The following is a 27986-nucleotide window of genomic DNA, read 5'->3' on the forward strand; positions in this document are numbered from 1 at the left end:
TACTGCAATTTACTAAGAGAAATATAAGTTTATTTAAAATTTAAGAATAGGTTATGTCATGTTTTGAACATGAAAGTTGATATTCTAACCTAAAAATTAAAAAAAATCGTTTTTTAGTGTTTTTGTATAAAATTATATTATAAAAAAGTTTATTAAAACATAATTCGATATAAAATAAACATTTTGGTTAGTTTGTGTTGAGTATTACGTGTTGCCTAATTATTATTGCACAAAATGACACAAAAACAATAAAAATAAATATTTGCATGATGATGATAACTAAACGCTAAATTTTAAAAGGTTTGTAATACATAATATACATCTTATAAATAATGTAGAATAAAATATACATGCATTATGTGTTTTAAATAAATTGGTAACTCTCGATTCACAAATGAACGTTAAATTATTCAAAAGTCTGTGGCGTGATTTATCGCCGCTCACGGATTCAACGGGCACGTCATTATGAGTCTTTCGCTCGACTTGCGGAACGCCGGATTCTGATTGAGATGCGTGTGCGAGTGGATGCGATGCAGCGGCTTGAGGTGGTGGCTCGCCGCTGCCGCCCCCGACACGTTCAGCATCAACTCGTCGGACAATGAGCGCCGACGATTGTAGTAATTGCGGATCTCGTTCGACGATTCGTAGCGCAACGATTCGCGGAATTTTCTCGGCGTGATTGATTGGAGTGAATCTTCATAACCGCTGCGAAAAATTTAAAAAAATTATATGCAAAATAAGTTGCCTAACTAAATATTTTGAGGTTATGTTGTTTTATTTCATTTTTAATCCTTACTTGCTGCTTTCACCAGATGAATGACTCGTTGATAACCCGCATTGACATTGTATGCCATCCGCAATGCCCGAATCCTTTCCACTTGAGTGTAGAGACGCGATGGATGTCTCCATAGCTCCAAGAGAGCGTGAGCGCTCTTTGGCGAAGCGCGCCGAATAGCGCGGGCAGTTAGCATCGTGATGGTGATGCTGCTGCTGATGATGATGTCGATGGAAAGCAGTACGAGGCGCGCCTGCATCCGTGCTCTCGGCGGTGTAGTGTGTGGGCGCGCCGCCCCCGCCGCCGTCCGAATATGCGCTCGGAAAGAGTGCGCTCGGTTTGCCAAGGGTAGCTATCGGGAAACCGAGTTGACGTCCGTGTGAGAAACTCTTCTGCAGCAGGCTACTCACATGCAAGACCAAGAACAAACAACCGAATACAGGACTAATACTAAAGTGCATTGGTTAAAAATATAGTTAAACAAAATACCAAACAATTAGTAAGTATAGAAAGTGCAAAATGTGCACGAAAATCAAATGTTTACCGATTTTTCTTGCGTCGAATACAAATAACACAGATGGCAGTGGCAAGTGCGCCGATGAAGACGACGCAGCCGAGGACAACGACGCCGACCTCCAGCGTTGAAAGGATAACACGCTGGCTCCGGAAACGAATGCGTTCGATCGCCCCGCTTGCAAGCGCGAGGACTTTATGCCCGCGCAGTTGCTTCTCAATATCCGGCTGTTTATTCAGAATTGCTCTGCGAATTGAAATTAGGAAATGTACGGCCATAAACACCACGCGTTTACGACGCGACAAATTGCCGCAAACTTACTCTTGCAGTTCCGCCATGTCGACGACTGTGTTCAACTTCGGATCCACTGCGTATAGATACATATCCGTTCTGGAAATTGAAAAACTAAGTTTTCCTCGAGATTTATTTAAGATATGTTTACTTACGCTGAATTATCTATTTGGTTTCTATCAAAATGAGGTTCTAGTTTACGCACGCGCACATCATATCCAGTTGCGTTGAATAAAGCCCTAAAAATCAACAATTTAATCATTTTTTAAGATTATGTAAATATTTTTAAGCGTACAAAGTGATGTTATCCATATTCTTCTCAATTTCTGTTGGTTTTGAACCCATAACCATCACTAGTTGCTTTTCTTCGTCCAGGACATAAACCTGAAATATAATTTTGAGGTTATTTTAGGGTATGTTGAGTTATTATGAATTTTAAAAGTTTTTTTACTTACAAAAACATTTGCAATTGATGAAGCACCATCATCAGCACCTCTCCGATCAGTGGCTTTCACATCAAACCCAAACACTTTCCCAGCATCCCTCGCAAAACTAGCAATGGCCCGAACTTGACCCGTAATGGGATCAATCGCAAACCGACGTGTCTCATCATCACCTCTGCCCAAAATTTGATAACGCACTTCACCATTTAACGCCAGGTCAGGATCAATTGCCTATAAAATAATTACATAAACATTTTGATAGAAATAAGGTTATGTATGTATTACTTGTAATTGAATAATATGATATCCAAAATTGGCTGTTGTAGGAATAGCTGCCACGATTGGTCTGCCACTGATGGTAAACTTGGGAACGTTGTCGTTCACATCCGATATTCTCACGATTACTTTGACTTCATTTAATCCTTCGAGTATTTATAGGTTAGAAATACATAAGTTACAAAAACAAGCAAAAGTCGTAAAAATCAATTGATATGTTTGTCTGTCTAGGCAAAACTAAATCAATAACATCTAATACACTCACCTAAATCACCTAATCTTTCATTTGTCACAGGGTACACCATGACAGTCATATCCCTTCCTACTTTGTACTGATCCAATCGTATTTTCAACTCATAATAAGCTCCCATTTCTCTATCAGGTGATTCAACAATATACAAAGTACCATTTCTTGCGTCAATTTTAAACATCCTTCGTACATCACTGCCCTTTTCAGCGACAATACTATATCTCAATTTGTGTTGCTTGTAACTTTCAGTAACATTCAAATTTAGAATTTTTAGTGGTACCGGAACATTTTCTTCAACTTCAACTTCGTAATATCGATGTGCAAACACAGGTTGTTCAATTGCTTTAAGATCTTCAGCAACATCAATGACGGTGACGATTAATAACGCACTTGAACTTAAACTTGGCGAACCTAAATCCGATGCAACAATTGTAATATTATGAGATTTTTGTCTTTCGTAGTCTAAATGTCCAATTGTAGTAACAACACCTTCCTTAGAATCAATGGCGAATAGATTTTCACGATTACGTTTATACGGGATGTCAAACAGGAGCAATCCATTACCATTACCCATAAAATCGGAGTCATTTGCAAAGACTCTTGTAATCGGTGTACCTATTGGACTATTCTCCGAAATAGTAGCATAATACACAGGTAACTTCGCAGACACAATTTGATGATTACTATATTTAGTCTCTGTTTTCAGATTGATCAAATCATCATAACCATAGAATGTTGGGGGATTATCATTGACATCGATTACGTTGACTTCAACATTCACAGTAGTACTGAATGATTGTCCAGTGTGAGGGTTATCTTTAGCCACAACCATAAAAGTGTATTTATCCTGTGATTCTCTGTCCAGTTCACCATCAACACTAAGCACGCCACTAAACTCAGATATTTTAAACGGTAATGAATCTCCTTGGGTGATTTGTTTCAATTTATAGGAAATATTAGCATTTTGTCCGAAATCTCCATCGGTAGCTTCAATTTTCCCTAGGATATTCCTTGAATACAAAGCTTCCTCCGCATCAAAGTTGTACCATGATTTCTTGAACACTGGCGGATGATCATTTACATCCTCAACTAGTATTCGTACTTTTATGAAGTCTCTTAAACCACCTTTATCTGTAGCGGTTAAATTAATGCGAAATTCTGACTCTGGTGGTAATGTCCTTGATACGATTATCTCACCAGTTGATGGGTTAACACTAAAGTATTGTGTCACATGAAATGGGTCATTATTCAACTCGTTAGGAATATAAGTCTCTGATAACATTTCATATTTTAGTAGCGCGTTTTCTCCAGCGTCTTTATCAACAGCTAGGAGTTTCAACACCGGGGTACCAACTTGTAAGTCTTCAGGTACCAAAATAATCGGAGATATTTTTGTCCTGTTTTTAATTCGGGACTTCCCAGAAGATATTTGTACTCCACTTAAAGAGTAGACACCAGTTGTGGTGTCTTCCTGGTAGGCTAACTTGTTCCCACTTTCGTCGTATTCTTGTACTTTTACATTGCGATTTGGTGCGACTATCAATTGATGGAAGACAGGTGGGTTGTCATTTTCATCTTCTATGTGTATAATCAACTGGGACTCATTTTTAAGACCACCTTTATCCTTGGCAACCAAACGTAGATTGTAAACAGATTTATCTTCCCTGTCCAGTGTAAAATGGACACCATTGTAGTGTACTTTACCGTTGAATCGATCAAAACGGAACTTTTCGCTTCCTTCACCTTGGAGTGTGAGAGAAAATTGTCCGTTAGATCCAACATCAGCATCTTGGACATGTATTGGGAAGTTCATATTGACTTCTGTACCAGTTGCAGAGTTTTCTTTTATGTGTCCTTCATAAACACTCTTATCAAATTGTGGTGCGTTGTCATTCTCGTCATCTACTATTATAACAGCTTGGTATATACCCGCACCTGAGGTAGCACCTCGTTTGGGTTCGGCGATGATGGTAAGTCTGTAGGTATCCCGTTTTTCACGGTCTAGAGCTTGTTGGGTGTAAAGGGTACCATTGGAGTAGATTGCGATGTGATCGGTGACATCTCTCTGGTTTGCAATGAAGAATTTAAGATCTCTTAGGTCCCTGGTGGTCATATTGGGCATAAGTCTTCCTATGAATGTATTAGCATGGTTTTCCTTTACGTGGAATTCAATTGGAGATGATGTACCCCTAAATAATAAAAATATACTTTAAGGTGTGAAAACTAACCTAAAATTAATAAACTTACTTTAGAAAGAGATTTTTATCCTTGGGATCTACCACGTGTACTGTGACATTGGTAACAATAGACAAATCCTTATCATTTGAAACCACACCTTCAAAATCATACAAAACCCTTTCATATTTCTTCAAATTTTCTATAACAGTAATCGTTCCAGATCTTTCCTCAACAGCAAATGGTACACCTTCATGGTAACTATGAAGCAGGTCATATAACAACCCACTACGATTATCAACATTTGTAACCCTTATCTGTCCTACACTGGTACCAATATCAACATTTCCCCCAACCCAAAACTCATAAGGAGCTCCTACAAAGTTAGGTAGATTTTTACTGGTTTTATTATTGATTACATCAATGGTAACCACTGCTAAAGCTGAACGCCTTTCAGAAGGATTCAAGGGTTGATCAGAAGCTTCAACAAACAACAAATGTCTACCAACAGTGATGGATTTCGGAGATGCCACTGTTAATAACCCTGTTTTTAGATCAATTTTAAACGGATACGATGCATTCGCTGACTTTTGAATATGATAATGAACAAGGCCATTACGACCAAGGTCGGGATCAATAGCGTGGACCTTCCCAATTGGGTCATGTACCCTTGTCTCACTACCAAGTACAAAGTCATATATGTTATTAGGGATAAAGGTTGGGTTATTATCGTTTGCATCTAAGAGGGTTACTTCAACATTGACATAGGACGCTGCGTCACGATCTGTTACCACTGAAGGGTTCTTTTCAATAGCGTAGACACGCATTGTTAAAGCAGTTCTTCTTTCACGGTCCAACACAGATTGATCTCGGACCTAAATATTTAAAAACATTAATTTTTATAAAAATCAACATAACCACATTTTCTTACAGATAACCAGCCGGTTTTGCTATCCAAAACAAACGCTTTGCTTTTATCTTCCAGCTGGAAACTAAACTCAGCGTTATCTCCTTGATCCTGATCATGCGCGACAATTTGCAATACAGAAAATCCATTCGGGAGATTTTCTACGATGCTTATATTATAGATATCCGCTTCAAATTCAGGAAGGTTGTCATTCAGATCCATCACTTCGACCTCAACACGTGCTACGCCTGTTTTAAGAGGGTTATCCAACTGGGTTGCTTGGATTTGTAGCACGAATGTATTCCCAGGTAAGGATTTCTCCGATTCTAAGTCAATTTCACGTTGGAGGTAGAGTGATCCATTGTTTGAATCCAAGTAAAACATGCGTCGTTCATTACCGGCAATAATATCATAGCGGATTTCACTGTCAATCGCTAAATCTTGATCGTAGGCAAAGATTTTTGGTTCGAAATGTAAGCGGTAATGTAATTTTTCACCCTGTATTAAATAAAAACAGTTAAAAATGTTGTATTGTTGTAGGAATAAGAATTTGTGTAAATTTGACATGGAAACTACGCATGTACAGCTAAAGTTTCGGATAACTGTCTTGAACAAAAGAACATAACCTGCCGCAAGGTTAACCTATTAAGTAAATGTAACTCTGGTTACGTCAAGTCATGTTAAAGCGCATTACTTAATTATCCGTGACCGTGTAATGCGGGTTTCTTCTTCAATAACTGAACGTTATGAAACGTTAAAACTGTACACACATTTTTTTTATAATAAATAACGTTTTAAAACAAGAATCTGTTGTAATAAAACATTTTCAACATGATCCAAGCATAAGAAACTTAATTTTATAAAATAATCTAAAAATTTATGAAAAATGTTGATTGATATATTTTGTAGGCAACTTTTTTTGCACGTCAATAACCTAAATGCGTCTCAAAGTGTTTGTTTGAGGTTATTTCCAAGTTGTTTCCATTGTAGAAAGAATGTGAAAATGTGTACGCCGTTTCCGACTTCGTTTTCTCGATAAAAATGCACAATTGCACACTACAGCCGCATGGCAGTAATGGCGGTTCATTTTAGGGAAAGTCGAAACGATTAATTGTTGTAATATCGCGAGGCGCGCGCGCGCGTTCAACAGACCGCACGGGCGCATTGCACTTTCCGCAGCACTCGATCGTAACCGACTTAATAATATCTCATTTCAGCGCGGGTACGCGCTCAAGAAAGAAAGCATCAACATTAAATGGAAATCTTACAACGTTGGTAGCAGGTGAATTTGCAAACAAATGAGAATCAATTGTAATGCGCAATCCGTAATAAATAAATCACTCACCGTGATCGGATAGTTTTCTGTTACTCGGGTGCGATAGACGCCTTTGGTGAACTTCGGGCTTAAGTCATCATTGTCCAGAACTACGATTTTTATTGTAGTCGATGTACTTCTTGGTGGTAAACCACGATCCTTCAAATAAAATCAAAAGACATGATTTAATTTTATTTTGCATGAATATTGTTTCCGTAGAAATGAGAATTTTGTTTCCTTGGTGCATAAATCTAGCGATGTGTAACTATAGCATGGCGTATGCATTACATTTTGCATTTTATTGTGTTTCCTGCATTTTTTTCCGGTGATCATAATCAATTACGCTTTCTAGCTATTGTGCATCAACAAAGAGGAATAAATAAGGTAAATAAATCAAAGTTATCTATAAAACACACTCGCGTTAGTTACAACATGTATAACTCAAAAACGACTCGACAGATTTTGATGATCTATGATTTATTAGATTTGTTTTTGACTTTAATATCGGAATAATTATTAAAATATCAAAAATAATGACGTAAAGAGTGTAAAATCAAGGATTAAAGGTTGTATGGAAATTCAATCAGAGTTATGGCTGAATAATTAAATTATAGATGGCGCTATTGCGTATTATTACCCTCTATTATCTATAATATAATAATGAATCGCAAAATCTGTTGGTAAGCGCATAACTCAACAACGCTTGAACCAATTTGGCCAATTATTTTTTTAAACTGTTTGTTTAAGTCCAAGGATGGTTTTTACAGCAAGAAAAATTCGAATAATTGCCGGGAAAACCATAAAGACAGCACTTTTCGGCAGAATAAAAGTTGCTATTGAGATTCAATCATAGTAATAGTTAAATAGTTGAATCCGAGATGGCGGGCTGAAGTGCATTATTAGCTATTCTTTATATAATTAATATCTTGAAAATAAAATTGCGAATCTTATTGATAGAATTGACACATACTATGTCTAGAACAAGAGAGTAAAATCAAATTACATTTTTATTAAACACTACCAGGACAAAATCGCGGGCAAAAACTAGGGAATAATAAAAATAATATTTTTGTGTCTAGATTTTAGAACTAAATAATCCCATCAAACCTATAGTATTTTGCTGTTATTTCTTACCCACCTAGAGAAATAAATGTGAAAATGAATAAAACATGTTTTATGAATTCTTTAGAAATTGATAGGTATCAGTTATTGTGCATCCGTGCTGATTTGAAACTCGCGATTTATAAAAATTTAAATACCTGGCACAAAAAGAGAATATTACCTGTTCGTTGTACATTAATAAATAATTTATTTTATATTTCTTTTAAGCTTTGTTCGTATGAGTATTTACAGTTTTTTTACAACGTGTTTCTACTCTTGCAACGCGCCAATTGATATAAACGCCACCAATGTATTTTGAATTTAATTATATTCAACTTATATAGAAAAAATATGAAAATAAAATTTATTCAATGAAAGTATTGCAGTTAAAACATCCATAGAGTTTACCATAGTTTAATGGAAAAATAATATGTATGAACACCTGACTTTCTGTCGGCGGTTTATAACACTTTACAACTATTTCGATTGCTATGACCCTAAAGACAGCACTTTTCGGCAGGATAAAAGTTGCTATTGACATTCAATCATAGTTATAGTTAAATAGTTGAATCCGAGATGGCGCACTGAAGTTCATTATTAGCTATTCTTTATATAATTAATATCTTTAAAATAAAATTGCGAATCTTATTGATAGAATTGACACATACTATGTCTAGAACAAGAGAGTAAAAACGAATTACATTTTTATTAAACACTACCGGGACGAAGTCGCGGGCAAAACTAGTTTTTAATAAAATAGCAAATCTTATAACCCAAGTAAAAAATTAATTCAATTTACTAAAAACTACGATGGTTATGTTACGGGAAAAGCTATTAGGTAAGTAAAACGTGTCAAAGACCTATTATATCAAATATTATGAACTTACAGATGCTGTAATTGTGAGAGTAAATTCCCGATCACCATTATCATAGTCCAACCCCTTTTCGAGCATGAGTAGAGCTTGATGACTGCTGTCCAAAGCGAATTTCCCTCGTTCATTTCCAGCTGTTATCGCATATTGCACATCGGAGTTAGGTGTGTTTGGTTTGTCTCTGTCCAGTGCTTTAATCCCTCGAAATATTGTCAATCCTATTATTAAAACATATATAAACATGTAATAATATTTAAAAAACAGGATGGCTTATGATATTAATATTACCAGCAGGTGTTAACTCATCAACGGTAATCGAATACGGTGCATTTTCGAAAACCGGCGCATGGTCATTAATATCCTCAACATAAACCGTGATCGACAGCGACGATGATATCTGCGACAAAGCGACAAAACAAACGGTTACATTAATTCATCCAGCGCGAATGCGTTATGCGCTTTGTGTAATTCGTTACGGCTGCTAATCCGATGCGAATTGCTTAACGCACGCACGGAATGCCGCAAAAAATGCATATCTGAAGCAAACAGTTGGGTGCCACATGGTGAAAGACACGCAATTTATATTCATACATTCAAAGCAATTGATGGTTAATAAAAAAATTGAAAATTTTCAAGGCGATTTCGAATCTCAAAGCAATCAAAACATATTTAAGGAATAATTTGAGAGTAAATAGTAAATTGATTTTTGTAATGGTAATTTGTAAGAGGTTAAAGTGTTAGCTAATAATGATTGCAATGATAATTTATATCACGGCTCAATTCATCAATTTCTTCCTCGATTCAAGTGATGGTACAATAATTATGAGTTTTGCAATTTTAATTCAGAAATGAGCATGTAACTCATTATTTCCCTATTTCACACATGTGTTACGTAAAAATAAGTTGCTAATAAAATTAATGGGTATCTAATCATTAATAAATCAATAAATTTGAAAGTAATTGAAAGTAAATTTTTTTCCTATGATATTCATGTTAGTTATTCTTATAATTTTAGTGTTTTTGCTGGTAAGTTACTGAAAATTAGTTATTTTTAAGTGTATGTTGGGTTGCCTAGCTGTTGAGTCAAGCATACTTCATGAACCAATTCAAACTTTTCATTCCATGATTGTGTAGATTATAAATTTTAGTTTTTTTTCTTGATTAATCACTGAAAATCTATTATTTCCAAGTTGTTTGTCATTTGTGGGTGTATATTGAGTTGCCTAGTTGTTCTGTCAAATACACTTCACAACCCATATCAAACTTTTCACTTCATGTGCATATTCTGATTGTTTGTGTACGTAATAAACATTTTTCTGAAGTTACCACATCTTCGCCATCGTTGAACTCGCATGCGAGACGAAACTTGAGCACGTTCTGCGGATTGTCCGTATCGACCAGCTCCTCGAGCGATCGTGCCAATCGCAGCGAGACCGTCGTCTGATTAATCTCCCTGAACGCGAAGTAGCCGACGTCCTCATCCTGCAAAACAAGCACGCCACGCATTACACGCACAGCCGCCGAGATCATAAACGTAACAGGTCGGGTTAACAAGCACTACTTGAGTCTGGGAGGACGTATAAGAAAGGGTCGCCAATAAGATGTAAAAATAAATTATTCCAGGCGTCGATAAAACGGGAAATGAGAGAAGATGGCGATGTGAAATTGAGCGTTGCAGTTGAGTGCGAGTGCGGCGGGACTTGAAAAGAGGTTTAGAAGTGTAATAAATTGAGGATTTGTGTCAAAATACGAGGTGTTGAAGGAAAGCCATTACTTTGTCCACCGGTTTAAGGCTGAGGTTTTTCCTTGGATGGACTTCCACCTTGAGGACCTCTTCACCGACTTTCAAGTTTTCTGGGACGCGTACGAAGCGCAGATATTCTCCGGGCGGATAAAACTGACATCCTGAAATGAAAAAATTTAAAAAATCATTAATAGATGGCGCTAGTAGTAAAATAACTTAGGTTATGTTTAAAAGCAAAAAATTTGCTTATTTGCATTGCAAAAACAACAATTAGTTGTAGAATTAAGACATAATATAACATAACGGATGTGCACGACGTGTTTCGCCATTTTGTTTATTTTTTGTTTTTACAAATGTACAAGCAAAAAATAGACACGATGGGAATTTATATCATTGCCCAAGCAATTGCATTTGCAATTGAAGACATCCTGTCGTCTAATAGCTACATGAAAAATATAAACAAACTAATTAATAACAAACAACCGCAGCCAACGCAATGAAAGTAAAATCACGACGCAGCGCGTAATTTATTTGCTCATAATAACTTATATTACAGCCGAAAACAAAGCGAAAAAGTTGCATTAAACGACTCTTAAATGTTTTTTAGTGTTTTATTTGAGATTATTTCTCACACGTTTTCGATTTCGTTGTTTTTCTGCTTCTTTGTAGCGCATTACGAAGCATCGACAGAAACTGAAAGTTGTCTTAATTATTAAAGTGCGAAAAATCGCGTTTACGAGTAATTAGCGCTTCTTCTAGTTTTCGGAAACAATCAAATTTCTCTTTCGCCGCACGCCTCTTCAACATTCAAATGCATATTCAAATTCAAATTAATACATTTACATTTTTTAATGTTCTACAAATGGATTTGGACATTATGGAATTAAATTTACGCACATTATGAGAATGTTAACTTTGCTTTCTTTAACATACTTTTACAACATGCAAATTTGACCAATGCGTTTGTTTTCACCTTTAATTAACACGCATTTAAATTAATTTAATAAAATAATTAGACGTAGGTCTGACAAAGGTGTATATTGGGTTGCATTCTAATATTTTACGCATGTTTGGTTGTTTTTTGAGTTAATGATGAAATACAAATGTAAATTATGCACAAATTGAGCAAAAACAATAACTCACAGCACCGCAATACTTGTTCAATATAAGTCAAGATCGTTGGCTGGCTGCGAGCATCGATTAGACGCAATTTATATCCAATTTTGTCTGGCAGTGAGAGTGCCGCAATTGCAGCCATCCATCTACTCCCTAGTTTCGTGCTATCCGTTATAGTCTTTTACTCTTGCGACACGGCAATCCATCGTCGTTCTTAATTAACATGGAATCGGTCGTTGAATTGCAACAAAAATCGCAATTATTTACATTATACTACGTTTTTTTCATCTCAGGTCTAGATACAAACATAAATATAATTTATAATTACGAAATTTAAAGATATCCACATGAAAAACGAGCACATTACAATTATATTATCATAATAATAATAATAATAATATGTAGAAATTTATGTCAGTGCTTGAAAATTGAATATTTTTGTATTTATATTTAAATTATGCTATTTTTTCTTGTTCTATGGAACGTTTAGTGCTAGTTGAGTGTAATGCTGGTTAAATAATGCATTCAGATGCTTGTATCGAAGAAGACAATGGAATTCGTGTGGTTGTTTGTTGGATTTGCTCAAAGTTTTCGTGCCTGCTCGGCGAGGCGTTACTGATGCGTCTCGCAAGGTTCTGCGAAGCTCTTTTGGGCAGGAGTGCAAGTCTTGTTGCTCTGCGAAATTGTCAAGCATGGCGGCGCGCCGTGGATATTAAGACCGACCTATTTACTTACCGACATAAATATTTATTACTGTTGTTGTTTTTTTACTTTTAGTTTTAGTTTTCGTTTGGATTATGGCGGTTTCTGTTCGAGTAGACAGCACATTAGTTGAAATATTGGCAAAAAACAATAACAAGAGATTTTTTAGTTGTATTTTTATTTAATTAATTAATTTATTATTTTACTTGAATTTTTTATCGTCTATTATATAAAAATGATTCGCAAAATCTGTTGGTATGCGCATAACTCAACAACGCCTGGACTAATTTGGCCAATTATTTTTTTAAATGTTCGTTAAAGTCCAAGGATGGTTTTAGCGGCGAGAAAAATTCAAATAATTGCGGGAAAATCCTAAAGCCAGCCCTTTTCTATAGGATAAAAGTTGGCATTGAGAATCAATCATAGTTATAGTTAAATAGTTGAATCCGAGATGGCGCGCTGAAGTGCATTATTAGCAATTCTTTATATAATTAATTTCTTTAAATTAAAATTGCGAATCTTATTGATAGAATTGAACAAGAAAGCAAAAACGAATTTCATTTTTAAAAGCAAAGATTTAACTAAAAATTATTTTTTAAATTAATTTTATCTTCCGATTCATTATTTGAAATGATTATTTCAATTTGCGGTTATTTATGAACAGACAAAACGATTGCAATAAACTTTTTTTAATCTCTTGCTTTATAACATGATGAAAGCATCCAAATAAGATTACTATGACCAAAAAAAGCGCAATAAAAACGTTTGATTTGCATTCACATTCCAACTTAACATCCATACCATCCATAATAGGTGAAAATACGCCTATCGCCGAAGAAAACAAGAATTTCTCACGCTCCTTCAAATCACTAATCAGCACAAACCTAACGCCTGAGTCTCAAGAACACATGCGACGTAACTCATTCGATATAATTCTTAACGCTTCTCGGTACTTTAGCATACTTAGCAATACAAAGATTATAATTACGACAAGGCGTAAAACGCAAAAACAAGTTTTACTCTCATTGGAAATCTTTAAATGCAAATATCCGAAATATAATTACGAGTTAAACACTTTTTCTCATCGTTACAACGTGCGTATTATAAGTATTGCAAATAAGTGTAATTATAACACACACACATGATGATTACAGACTATTTTGACTCTTAGAATATCGATGTAAGAGTTTTGTGGGAATATTATTCATAGCAAAATATCTATCAATAAGTGCGTATAATTCCTAGGAACTTGGAATGTATGTTGGTACGTATGCACGATGTTTAAGTTCATTCCGATGAAAATCAAAGATTAAATCTCAAATTGATGATTATTCGTGGAATATATGCGAGGTCTGTAGTTTTGTACTTCCTCGGTGCTTGCAATCGTGCGTTTCCTCAATTATTTCCACAACATTGATTTTATGTCTGATATTCGATGTCATAAGTGGTTTTATCCTGCGTTTTCAGTTTTGCAATGTTTTCTACGGCAATATTGGTTAAAAAGTAAGTAATTTTATTGTTTTCATCGTAAATTTATTGCGTATATTATATAGAAAACAAAATATGTCAATTTATTGTTTGACATCGTTAGAAAATTACCTTGTTATTTGATGGTATTCAAATTCAGCTGAAGAATGAGTATCCTCTTATTAATAAATGACGAAATTGATGTAATTTATGTTAATAAGCAAGATTTGCTGTTAGGGTTGACTATAGGTTAGAAATCAAATGTCAAATAATTAAACACTCAATGCGCATGCGTGTCCAGTGTCAAACGACATAACTGCATCAAGAAAAATTGTTTATTTTGGAAAATTTTCGATTTTTCAATAGTTAATTATGCTTCTGGTAACAAAAACAAATTTAACAAATCAAAAACTATTACTTTATTGTGTAATTTAACAGTATTTGTTTTATAAAAATTAAAAATGCTTAAAATATTTAATGTATGCAACCTAATCTTGCACGATTCAAATTTAACCCCCACATTGTGGTTATTCATGCGCAGGTGTGAAACTTCCATCCGATATCAGAACCAGATTGCTGGCGTTAGTAATATGTTTCCATAGACATCATTAATTTATCGAAAGCAACATAGTTACAGGTTGCACGGAAAAATAAAGTAGCATAAAGTCGAACGCTTGAATACGCCCGAGGAGTCACAAGCGACACAAACGATGCGAGAGAGTGAAGCAACCGCCACAAGACGCGGAAGAGTGAATGTGGAGTGAAAAAGGCAGACGAAATCAGAGCAAAGTAGAACAGATCACAGATCACCGACGGCAACACTCAGGATCACACCATCACATGGTAAGTAAGAGTCACTAACAAGAAAATAAAGCAGAAAAGTTCAAGATTTCTTATGTGATGCGACAGCTACGCCGAGAAAATAGAAAATAGTAAGTGCATCATACACATGAATAGAATAAAATGAAAATGCGCTGCGTTTTAATGCTAAATCAAGCTTAATTTAATAGAAAATCAGCGTTTTATTTTATGTTTTAACATTGTAACTAAACATATGACAGTGTGTATAGTGTGTCACATACATTCGACAAACCCGAAAACAGTACTATAAAAGTTGAGATATTATCGCATAATGACCGCCTTTTTAATAAAGTTTTTAACATTTTAGGCGGCGGGATTTCACAAACAAGTCGCTTTCCACACTCGAAACTTGCTAACGGTGCTTTACGACAGACGACAACTCGGAACACTTTGACGTGTTGCAAAATTTCGCGTCGTGGAATTCGCAACGAGTGCAAGAATGCAAAAGGAAAAAAGAACGCTCATTATTTCAGTAATATTTGATCGTCAGTCTTGATATGTTAATTACATTTTCTTACTAATCACAAAGAAAACGAAAAAACGGTTAAATAATACATTTTAAAGCTATTACTCAAATAGTTGATATTTTTCCCACCAGAGTGCAGCATTTAATTTAATTAACCGGAAAGTTCGTTTATCAAAAGCATTTCGCCGTAATAAAAATTTAATTATTTAATGCATTTGAACACACAACACACTGGATGTCATTGTTGTAGAAATATATAGAGGAAAACAAAGCGGAAAAGAAATTTCTCATCGATTATGCTTGATTCAATGCGCTGCGCGGTCGAAAGAGGTTAAAACACGGTAAACAATGTGGAAAGAAATACATACAACTCTATATACTGCCTGTCAATGAATTGTTAATGCAAAAAACAACGCTCACAAGCAACGAAAGTAACTTCCTAAGAAAGCAGTCGAGGTAATAAACGCCATTGGTGATTACTGATTCTCAACTGCACTATCCGACATTAATTAGCATGAACTTGCGGACATTGCGGACACAAACACGCAGAAATTGTATAAAAATAATAGTAAACTTAGTTAAGTAGTGTAACTGTCTGCGTACGTGAGTGTTTTATTTGCATATAGAAGAATAAGTGAATAAATGAAATGCAAAGAGGTTTGTATTGCACGTGCGCGTCATGCTTTTCTCCTGTCGCTCGCTGGGTTTCCGGCCGCGCATAAATTACGCATGCGCAAGTGGCTGGAATGGCGGAATTTAAGAGTATAAATTTTATTAATTAATTTATGGCGTACGGAGACAAGAAAAATGGATGGCGAGGCGGTGAATCTGTGCCGATTTCCATCATGAGATTTCTAACGTCAAAAAACGTGACATGAATCATTCTTTAGAGGCTGTTTAACATAAAATATGAAAACAACGGCAAGTGGCGTCGTTAATTTTATGTTTTTAAGAAGCATATGGTTATTAACTATAGTAAGCTTCTTATAAATCGATTAATTTAAATAATGGGCGGATCAAATTCATTTTAGTATCTCATTCATCATTCGTGTAAAAATTATGTTAATTATGTGATAATTAATATTATAGTTTAAAAAGTTTAGAAATAGGTAAAAGAACATTTAAGTGGAGGTATAAGAACTGAACATAATAACTTAATAGGTTTTTCTCCAAGTTTTGCTTAAAACTGAATTATTGGGAAAACTAGCTTTTTGTTCGCGATTTCGTTTCCGTAGGTTTTAGTAAAAAGTAATTTATATTGAAATTCACAATTTATTAAAAAAAAATTAATAAAGCACACTAGCGCCATCTGGGGTACAATTAGTTAGCTATAATTGTCATTGAATGTCCATAGCCATTTTTATCTCTCATTTAACACTCTTTAAGTCCCAATTTTCAATATTTTGATAGTTATTCTGCTACTCAGGATCAAGACTAATCCAATAAATTATAGATCATCAAAAACTATCCAGCCGTTTTTGAGTTATAAAGGTTTTAACTAACACTATTTTATTTTATATGAATAAATTTCAAAAACTCCTAAAAATTAACAATTTTATATTTTCTAGGTGTTAATTTACTAGGTGAATAAATATTAATGTATTTATTCCGAATTTAATGCCACCCACACCCATTTCCGCCACTAAACTAAAACTGCACTAAAAACTAACATTTTAAAAATATGCAAATTTAGTATACCATTCATAAATTTTTGCAACACGTTATTATTACGCTTATTTCCTAAGACTTCCTCTATATTTAGTAGATTAGTGCATATTAGCCGCATTTTGTAGATTTAGATTATTGCTTAATTTCTGTACTCGTATAATATGGTAGTAGTATAATGAAGTGAAGGAGTAATATGCATGCTTCCCATATTCGTCGGAAGAATGTCGAATGTTGCACAAAGTTTAAGTTTGCCAGCCTAGTTTCCCATGCACGTGAATACCCGCCGCAACAACAACAAGAAAAAAACGCAAGGAAAAAATCGATGAATGGCTAATTCAATAATAATGATCGCGCATTTAGTCGCGGCTATTTGTGCTTTAATGCACAACTCCTGTTCTTGTGATTGTTGTTTTTATTTTCATGTACGAGTAGGTACGTAGCATTCATTCGTTTAAAGCGTAGAAGTAAACAAATCAATTGAAATATGTAATTTGTAGTGTTGAGGACATGAATTTAAGGAATATTTATACTTAATATGGTAATTTGTATCTAAAATTTGGGTTTTTAATACGCAAAAATAAGTTAAAGTAATACTTATTGATTTTTTTAGTTATTTGAGGTTAGTTTATTATTAAATATTGTTGATGCCTTCAAAAATACGTAAATTTGCAATATTTTTATGTTAATGAGTACAAAAGGTTAAGATTTTTATGAATATCTACTAAAAAAAATACAAATTTTTGAGTTAATATTAGCAAAAAATAAGTTTAAAAAACTATAAAAACTAAAACTAACCTCAAAAGATTATTTTCACATTCGACAGCTGTCAAAATGTTAATATTTTGGACGAAAAGTTCATTTTACACATTTTAAAAGATAATACTAATCGCAAAAGGCAATTTTTTCACTTCTATCTCTTAAAATTAGTAATTTTCCTACTAAAGATAATTTTACACAATTTAAAAGCCAAAACTAACCTCAAAAAACAATTTTGACATTTCTACCTGTCAAAATAATAAATTTTTCGAAAAAAATCAAATTTTTACACTCATATTTATTGTTTTCAACGAAATACTTAAAATGTTTTCTCAAATATCACTAAAAATCATAAAAAAAGTTAATAATGACTTATTTATTCATTTTACTACGAATAGAATTTCTTTCTGCTCTGATTTCTATACAATTTTAACTTGAAGCACTTTAATCGTAGCCTGTTTGATGCTTGGTGATCCAAATGATACATGCCAGTGTATACTCTTGTCTATTGAGCAATCCGCGCATTTTATCTCTTGATTTATTCAACTGCAGTAATCTGCGCACGGCTTACACATGAAAACCGTCAGGTGATTGCCTCTTAAGCACTCGAGCATCTTACATAACACGTCGGAATGAATAGAAGCGAACTGGTTGTGCGTGCATTACTTTTCGTTTTCATTTGAACCACTTTAATTTTCGTTCACGGAGGATGTTACAAAACTTCGTTCGTAGAGTAAAGTAGAGTGAGATCACAACGCGCTAAAACATAATTAACATCTTACGGCTAATGAATTTTTGGAACTTTTTAAACACATACCATACACCGACATAAATGCGTAGCAGTAATGGCAAAAACAATAAAAGAAAGCGAATCTTTTCGTTTCGACTATGGACGTTTATGTTGAAATGAAAAAAAGGTGAGAAAAGCGAAGAATAAGAAAGAATTTGTTGTCACTTATTACTTCTTTTCAAAATGCGGCTTTCGTTGAGTGTTAAACGGTTAAATTTGAATTATCTCACAATTTCACATTTTGTTTCGTTTCATTTCTTGTTCCATTCATTGTTTCGCCTCGAATGTGTACTGGTAAATTCCGAGCGAAATTGAATTCAAGAATTCAAGTTTAAACTTCAGTTGTGAACAAACTTCTTGCAATAATGAAAGCATTTCATTCGAATTTACATTGTGTTTTGGTTGAAATTATTTAATGGATAAGCTGTTATTGTAATTGCATCACGTAGATAGGAACAAATTGTCATTGTTTAAAAACAGCAAGAAATGGAAAATATCATGTTCGGAACTTTTACTGCAACTCAAACGTGCGCAAAAAAAATGGTTGTTTGTAAAGTAGGTTTACGATCGAGATGTTTACGTGATAACGTCTTATTGGTGATATAAGTTTTTTTTTTGTTGCAATTGTTGTAACACTTCACTTGCACTTCACATTTTGTTTTACTGTTAAACATTGAACGAAAACTAAGGCTCCCCGCACACTACAAACTTTTTATCGGCCGATAGTTTGGTCGGGCTTATAATCAGTATGAAGATGTATGCAAGTCCGCATACTACAACGATTTTGTATCGGCCGATAAACAAGTTTGATGGGCTACCCAACTGCGTTCAAACTAAACTATCGGCCAACCAGGCCAACTATCGGCCGACTGCGATATCAGTATGGAGCTCGTCGCAAGCGCGCACACCTACCGATTGTTTAGTCGGCCGACTTGATCAATTTAGTTCGCTCAGAGTATTGGTGCAGTCGGCCGACTGTTGTCTAGTGTGCGCACTCACCACAAACCCAACTGTTTAGTTGGCGTAGTGTGCGCGCTCACAGCCCAACCCGATCAAAATATCATCCGATAAAAAGTTTGTAGTCCCCGGGGAGCCTTAACCGCACGAGAAAATCTCCATTCGTTTGTATGCCGCTAGAGTGAGAGAGACGGAAGATCGGTCCACTCACTCGAACGCTATGCCTGCCTGCCAATGACTGGCAGCGCTCGAGATGAGACGGGAGATCGGTCTGTCTCTCTCTGGTTATAACGAGAGGGGGGTATACCTGCGATCGGCCTCGCTCGTGACACAGTTTCTGAACCGGTCACCCGTAAAACGATTTTAAAGACGTTATCACGTCAAAATTGATTATAAACGTTTGAACATTTTAATGTCTTGTTTAAGTCATATTTATGCATGTGATAATAATTTGAGGGTAAAATTATGGTTTTTAATGCGCAAAAATAAATTAAACGAGTAAATAGTAATATTTAAAAACATTTGAGGTTAGATGAATACAAAATATTGTTTGTGGCATCAATAATAGGTAAATTACAATATTTGCGATGCTATTAAATACCAAAAAAATTGAATTTTTTTAAGAAGTGCTAAAACAACTCATTTTTAAATCGCTCCTAGCAACAAAAATACAAAATACAAGTTTTTTCAAGCGCCCTCTTGATTTAAATTGAATAACTAAAATTAGATCTACTTTTTTTTCCTATACTCTTTACTAATACTCGTTTATCCCTTATTTTTCACCCTCTAAATTATATTTTTACAACAAAAACTATCCTATATTCTTTCCCAAGTATCAATACATCACTATTCAAAAATTCATCAAAATTAATTCAGTTGTATAGCCGTGAAAAAGTAACAAACATAAATCGCTTCAAACTTTTGCAATTATTATACTACAACAGATATTATTACCTCTTAAAATCAGTTTTTATTCAATTAAAAGTTGAATAAACGTAGTGAACGTAATTTAATTAGAGTTTGCACTTTGTGCATTGTCTGTGCTGTGTCTACGAGTACTTGCAAGTTAGACGCGTGGTCGTCGGCCGCATCCACTTGTCGAGATAATGAAAAGTGAGAAATGCATAAATGTGGCAGCGCTGGCAGTCATCAAGCATCGGGCATCATCATCAGCCACGCGTCGTGAGCAAACAAAAGCGTGCTCGTAATAACCGCTTAACTTCTGCACTTCTTAACTCAACACCGCGCGAATTTAAAGAGTTTAAAAACCCTGAAAGCGAAATTACTCTCATTATGCTCAAGTTCAACTTGTAATTAAAATATTGGAGTTGTATTTGTATTTGTTTTTGCCTGCGACTTCATTTTCATCGTTTATTTAATTTTAAATGTCGATTCCATCAATAAAATTCGAAATTTAATTTTAAAGAAATATGAAATGGTAATAAGTTACTTTAGCGCCCTCTCGGGTTCAATTATATAACTATAACTATGATTGAATTTCTATACTAATTTTCATCCCCTATTTAACACCCTTTAAGTTATAATTTTTGATATTTTAATAATTATTCTTCTATTCGGGATAAAGACAAATCTAACAAATCATGGATCATCAAAATCTATCCAGCCGTTCTTGAGTTATAAATGTTGTAACTAACACAACTTTATTTTATACTAGCTTTTGCCCGCGACTTCGTCCCGGTAGTGTTTAATAAAAATGTAATTCGTTTTTACTCTCTTCTCTAGACATAGTATGTGTCTATTCTATTAATAATATTCGCAATTTTATTTTCAAGAAATTATATAAATTATATAAAGAAGCGCGCCATCTCGGATTCAACTATTTAACAATAACAATGATTTAATCTCAATGCCAACTTTTATCCTATAGAAAAGGACTGTTTTAAGGGTTTTCCCGGCCATTATTTGAATTTTCTCGTCGTAAAATCCATCCTTGGGCTTTAACAAACATTTTAAAAAATGAATTGGCCAAACTGGTCTAGGCGTTGTTGAGTTATGCACTTACCAACAGATTTTGCGATAAATTTTTATATTATAAATATTATATATAAATGACAAATTATATTTTATTTATTTATTTATTTATTTAGATACAATAACTAATATTCCTATATTTATAAATTTTATAATTTGAGTTTTCTAAGTATTATTACGAATGAGTGCACTTTTATCGCTGGGAATCAAGAGTGTAACGATCTCGCCAGCGGATTAAAGTTAAAGTATTAAACATTAAACGGCGCACGACGGCCCCGAGATTAATACGCTAGATATCTTTGTTCAGTTTTCGCGTTGTACGACGAGTAATTAACAATTTATCGAAGCGGTCGTTGATGGTCTTTAGTTTCACAGCAATTTCTCACTCGAAACGCACCAAACTGACGCAATCGTAAATGCTATAACTAATTACATTCTGCGTAAACTATACTTCCATCATGGATGCTGTGTAATATTGGTTGCATACATGCGTATAATTTATAACTACTGATTTTTGATTTATTTAAACTGTATTTACCTGTCGATGAATGAAGCAACAATCCGATCAGCACACTGATCGTGACGCACACTTTCATATTCATTTCATTTGGCTTCCAGCTTGAATTCGGTCGCAATCACTTCGAGATCATCCTGCAAATAAACACATAAATTAATTTATGTCTTACAAACAGTCAATAAATTGTTTTGAAACGTGTTTATCGTAAACTAATTTTAATCATTTTAATTGCATATAATTATATTACTTTAGGCGGGCTGGCGCTGGCTATTTAACTATTACATAAATATTTTAGCAAATCACACAGACATTTACACTCAGATAAAATATGATCAAGTTTAGTTTTAAGTAAAGTGAAAAAATTGCATAATTTCCGTTTTGCGCATTTCTTTAAATGTTATTCTGCGATTACTCAATAAGAATTAAGAATTAATCTTTCTGGATTATACTTAGCCGCACTTTTGATTAAAGTTGAAGTTGGCTAGAATTAGTAGCGATCACTCGGCAATTTCACGTTGTCCCAGATTAGTTATTAACTAACATTCGCAACTAGGAAGAAACTTTCCAATCATCTAATCATCGAACCGAATTAATCATTTATTCTATTCGAGGATAAATAACACTTGATTAACTTTTATGTTCGGATATTTTTGGAATATTAAGTAAGTACACATATTATTTTTATAAATGAATAAATTTAGGATTTAACGTGATGTTTGTTTGAATATACCTACTTAATTTTAATTTTTGTATTTATTCAACATCTGCGTTAAACAAACATGAAATATTGGTGTTGATTATTGGGGAATATATGTTTTTTTTCTGTGACAATAAAGTAATCACGCAATTTATGCTAAAAAACACTAGATTTAAATTATGGTGATATTATGAACAATATAGGTTATGAGGATGTACGAGTATGTACGCTTAAACTACTGAATCAATTTTTGTGAATTTTGGTATAGTGCTAGATTGTACTTTTGAAAAAACAGAAACCAAGTTTTTCTGCAAAAATAAAACTTTACTAGCTTTTGCCCGCGACTTCGTCCCGGTAGTGTTTAATAAAAATGTAATTCGTTTTTACTCTGTTGTTGTAGACATAGTATGTGTCAATTCTATCAATAAGATTCGCTATTTTATTTTGAAGAAATTAATTATATAAAGAATTGCTAATAATGCACTTCAGCACGCCATCTCGGATTCAACTATTTAACTATAACTATGATTGAATCTCTTCTATCCTATAGAAAATGCTGTTTTTAGGGTTGTCCTTATTCAAATTTTTCTCATCGTAAAAACTATCCTTGGACTTTAACGGACATTTAAAAAAAAGAATTCGCCAAATTGGTCAAGGCGTTGTTGAGTTATGCGCTTACCAACAGATTTTGCCATTCATTTTTATATTATAGATTGAGGCAAAACCAGTTAATTATTTAAAAATTATTTAAAAAAATGCAAATGTAACTACTTCGAATATAATTTATACTCGTACGTGTAATAACCCTTAAAGCCGTGCAAAATCAAACGTAATATTAAATAATTTTGCACATTTTAATTTTTTTCCGTACGTAAATTAGTGAAAAACATTGAAAAATGACTAAACACAGATGAAATTTATGATTAAACGAACATGCAAAAAATATTCACTTGTAGGTTCTAAAATAATTCAACTTTTAGAAGACTTTTATTATCTTTTTATGTTTTGTGTTTTGGTTTAAACTGTAAAACAACAAAATACACCTTAACATAAACATGAATTAAATATTCAGATATGCACAAGATATTTCTGGCACTTGTATATTAACAAATGTAAGATTTCAAGTTTACATCTTAAATGTTCTGTACCTGATGAATGATAATGTGAAATGTGACGCATGTTCGTTCCTCTTTCTTAATTCTGCAATTTATCTCAACCAAAGAGTGCGTATGAGCGCGACTTTCTTTGTTCTCATTGTTTGTAATTAACGTTATCTTTACGCTCTGCACTCCATGTACAAAAATATGCAGGTACAAAGCAAAGAAAACAAATACAAGCAGAAGTGATGCGAGGCGCGCGTGCTCATCTAAATGTGTGCCAGAGAGAATGATATGCAAATTATATTAAAATTAAACTGATTAGACAAATTTGAATCGACTTTAATTGGAAGTTAAAGCAAAACGAAAATAATTTATTTAAATTCGCAATTTTCATCAAATTGATTTCAGCAAATTATACGTGTCACGTATAAAGAGTTTATGAATAATTTATGTAGTGTTTAATGAAGGAAATGTGATAGTTTTGTCGCGATTATAATTAAAATAATTCAAGTTTAGGTGAGAAAATAAAATATGTATTATTGGTTGCCTATGCTAAGTTAATTGTGACCAGCTGATCAGCTTGTGACATGCCACGGCGCTGCAATCGCTGTTTGATTTTGCAGATGTCATTTTAGTGTCTCACTTTTTTATTAATAAATGCAGATGGCGCTTTTGTGTCTTGCATAACTAACCTCAGCGCAATAAATATCAGCAAACAAAGAAAACAGTTTATAGTGCGTTAAATAAGCCTCAAATCATTCTATTTTTCTGGGTGGTAAATAAAAATGTTCTACTTTACAAAATACATGATTAATTGTCATGTGGTGTGATCAAAATCGATATTGTGCATGATTACAGCACACAGCATGATCGACATCGCATCATAATCAGCAAATCACGAGCCACTTGAATTGTATGTCTCTATTTTTTTTATATTTCTTCTTTTACTTCATAAATAACATCTATGTCTGCCGCTGTGAAGTTTATTTCTTTATTGCGGTGCAATCGAGCCGAACCATTTGTCTATCGCATATATACGAGCACTCGTAACTCGTTCGCGACGTTTTAAACCGTCGGCGCTGAGCGCGGTAATAACATATTATGATCGATACAAAAATACGTAATTACGCTGTGGAAGCGATGCGGCCGGGCGATAAGCGCCGCGTGCGCTATTGTGCGACCGACGATTGTAATTAAACAGAATGGAGAAACTTTGGGAGAAAATCGTGCGGACGAGAATTTGAGATAAACGCGCAAGGCAAGAACTACTAGTTGCAACTGCCGCGTTTGCTTCATTGGCGGGCGACAAGCGAAAATAATTATTAAGTGTGAATTGTTAAATGCATAGTTGAATAGCAAATATACTCGCAAAATATGTTGTATTTGCATGTGCGCAAGTGGAACACATTGGGATTATTGTATATAAATTTATTTAGTATAAAATTGATGGCTTCAGATCCAAAATATTAAAAAATATTAAACTTTATAGTCGTGTTAGTTACAACATTTATAACTCAAAAATACATGAATAGACTTTCATGTTTTTTGGATTTGTTTCTGCCCCGAAATGGAGATTTACAAAGAAAAACAAAATAATGCATTATTGTTGCCTATGTTAAATTAATTGTGACCAGCTACAAGTCGCGGCGCTGCAATCGTCATTTTGAGGTCTCATTTTTTTTATTGATAGATGTAGATGGCGCCTTTGTGTCTTACATAACTAACCTCAACGGATCAAAATATAAAAAATTATAACTTGAAGAATGATAAATAAGGAATGAAAAGTGGTACAGAGAATCAATCATAGTTATAGCTAAATAATTAGATCCGAGTTGGTGCTAAAGTGCATTATTAACATTTCTCACTAAAAAAATGCGAATCTTATTGAGAAAATCGACATAACTAGGTCTTAAACAAGAAAGTAACAAGTAATTACATTTTTACTAAAAACTCGTCTCAAACAAAAGTTAATTCTTCACCAAATTATCCACTCATTAATTATATATTTTTTACTTCTAAAATTATTTTAATAAAGTTTACATTTTTTGCATTATTAAACCTCATAGAACAATCTTTTGGGTTACGGTCGTCTCCATCTTGTTGTGTTTTTGTTTTTCCATTTCTCTAGTTCCTTCTTGTTTAATCTACACCAGCATTGGCATAATGCACCATTGCGCGAGGCCAGATATAAGATAAATCGCTGAATATTCAAATTATGCTTTGCGCGTCCGCTGCGCCGAAGAGAATTCCCGATTCGTTGCGAAGCGCCAACTGAGAATACAGTTAAAAGTTGTGAGCTTGCAAGACGCGCGGTAATATTATGCACGTTGAAGGCAGGTTATGAATGGGTTCCCAATACACAATACCAGCGCGTACACGCGTAGACATTACTGTGCATGTAATTACGATGAACATTTTGATTTTGCACGGAACCCGCAAATGTATGGATTTATCTTGGCATTGGCATTTCACACAAATAAATAAAAAGCAAAAATCTGGACATTATAACTGTGCATGTCGTTTTTGCAAAGGTTTTTGAACATTTTTCAAAAATGCAGCTATTTATATACACAGGAGGGGTTAGTTAAAGCATTTATAACTCGAGAACGGTTGGGCAGATTTTGATAATCTATGATTTGTTGGAATTGTCTTTGTCTCAAATTACAGAATAATTATTAAAATATCAAAAATTTGACTTACAAGGTGTTAAATCAGGGATGAAAGTTTGCATAGCAATTCAACCATAGTTATAGTTAAATAATTGGAAACCAGATGGCGCTAAACTGCATTATTAGCATTTCTCATAATTTTTAAATTAAAATGGCAAATATTATTGATGGAATCGATACATACTAAATCTTAAACAAGAAAATAATTGATCTCAATTTTTCAAAAAAATCTGGGTACAAATGTTATTAATATTTAAATATTTACATTTAATTTAAACCTATTTTTAAATTTTCTCCGCTGGATGTCATTACTTCCCAAAATAAATTATCTTTTCATTGATTTGTTTTTATTTTTCTAATATAAACTGAATTCATTTTAGTTTAACGACAAAAACACAAAACCGGTAAAGTAAAAGCTACTTTAGACCATCTACAACACTGAACGCAGAGAATAGCCGTGATATGATTAAAACGATTAAAGGTGGATGCGACGCAACTTTCACGCACGGCCAGCGTGCGCGAATTTCGATTTTTTCCCGTTTTAGTTCTCCAACTCGCTCGACTTTGAGTTGAAGTTTGAGTTCGCGGCCAGTAAACTTGAATCTTGATTCACTTCTTACTAATACTGTATTTACACATGGATAAATCGAAGTGAACACAAGTGAAAACTTTATACACCTCGATTTTTCTCGCACTTTCTTAGCTCAGGTATTAAGTTACTTTTGAAAACCTTTTTGAATGCAGAAAAAGTGAAAACTAATCATTAACACTCTGAATGATATTTGATAGGTGTGAAATTGAAAATAATTGTGTTTGTTCAGCGCGGAAAAAGAAAATGATTTTTCCTTTCAGATTGGTTTATGATAGACAATTAAAATTGAGATATTGCGAAAATAATTATTATCAGTTCCACGGAAATGTTTATTGTGTGTATGAAAACTACTTCGGTAATGATAACTACACCATTGCGTCATAGAAATATCTCATTCGCGGTTGTAATCATAAAACTAGAGTAACTGCAATAATTCTTTTTCCAAAATAATTAAAAATCCACACAACCAGGAAAAAAAAACTTACATTGGCGCTAGCAATTAGTTTGCTTGGCTGCTGTTGTCTTGTATTTGTTGTTGTTGCGTCAAAAGTCAAAATGGAAAAATAATGACACTTGTCACAACAGAAAAAATATAATCAACTGGTCGATTCACTTTTAACGATGTAACTTTCTTTTAGAGTTAATTTAATTTTTACAAAAATAACAATTTATTCTATGATGAATTGAATACACCTAAGTGTTTATTCAATAATACTCCAGATGGTCAATTTATCAATCGGAAATTGCAGTACGCAAAACGGAATTACCCGCAATGTGCACTATGTGCGCAATGCAGAAACGATTTACACTTTCAATAACTGTTCCGTACCGGCGCGCGTTGTCGGCTACATATTCTTTTCTTTTGCGTGCGGCGAAGAAAGGACTTCAAGTTCAACGCACCAAAATCAACAAAGTCGGCGCGGAGCGCTTTTGCACGTGCTTTCTTTCGCGGTGTGCCGCCTGCGGAGTGTGG

At 34.1% G+C, this 27986-nt stretch overlaps 1 protein-coding gene across 2 annotated transcripts; it reads right to left on the reverse strand.

The window, feature by feature from the left end:
• Positions 1–124: 124 nt before the first annotated feature.
• Cad89D (cadherin 89D) lies at positions 125–27958 on the reverse strand. 2 transcript variants are annotated; one of them, XM_065301374.1, is made up of 18 exons: positions 27499–27955; positions 21977–22089; positions 10694–10824; positions 10246–10401; positions 9208–9316; positions 8935–9137; positions 6977–7105; positions 5656–6129; positions 4797–5599; positions 2565–4738; positions 2309–2445; positions 2036–2254; positions 1876–1964; positions 1736–1819; positions 1611–1679; positions 1320–1535; positions 797–1177; positions 125–705 (listed from the first exon to the last, which is right to left on the reverse strand). In XM_065301374.1, exons 2-18 carry the CDS (start codon positions 22038–22040, stop codon positions 441–443), a joined length of 5703 nt encoding a protein of 1900 aa, XP_065157446.1. In that variant the 5' UTR covers positions 22041–22089; positions 27499–27955; the 3' UTR covers positions 125–440. The 2 variants fall into 2 exon arrangements, with proteins under 2 accessions (XP_065157446.1, XP_065157447.1); XM_065301375.1 differs by lacking the exon at positions 125–705 and having other exon boundaries at positions 834–1127; positions 27499–27958.
• Between the last annotated feature and the right edge of the window lie 28 nt (positions 27959–27986).

This window comes from Atheta coriaria, unplaced genomic scaffold, assembly GCF_025399875.1.
Source record: "Atheta coriaria isolate IRGN ID8LTWV9N9 unplaced genomic scaffold, Caltech_Dcor_3.1 hic_scaffold_4_pilon, whole genome shotgun sequence".
NCBI classification, from domain to species: Eukaryota; Metazoa; Arthropoda; class Insecta; order Coleoptera; family Staphylinidae; genus Dalotia; species Dalotia coriaria.

What these genes read in the sequence shown, in the direction of transcription:
- Cad89D (XM_065301374.1), bottom strand. Translation starts at nt 22,040, where the DNA reads ATGAATATGAAAGTGTGCGTCACGATCAGTGTGCTGATCGGATTGTTG. An exon ending in CTCTCACAATTACAGCATCT is followed by an intron (nt 7,106 to 8,934) that starts GTAAGTTCATAA and finishes TTTTATTTGAAG; the next exon opens with GATCGTGGTTTACCACCAAG. An exon ending in AACCAAATAGATAATTCAGC is followed by an intron (nt 1,680 to 1,735) that starts GTAAGTAAACAT and finishes TTCAATTTCCAG; the next exon opens with AACGGATATGTATCTATACG.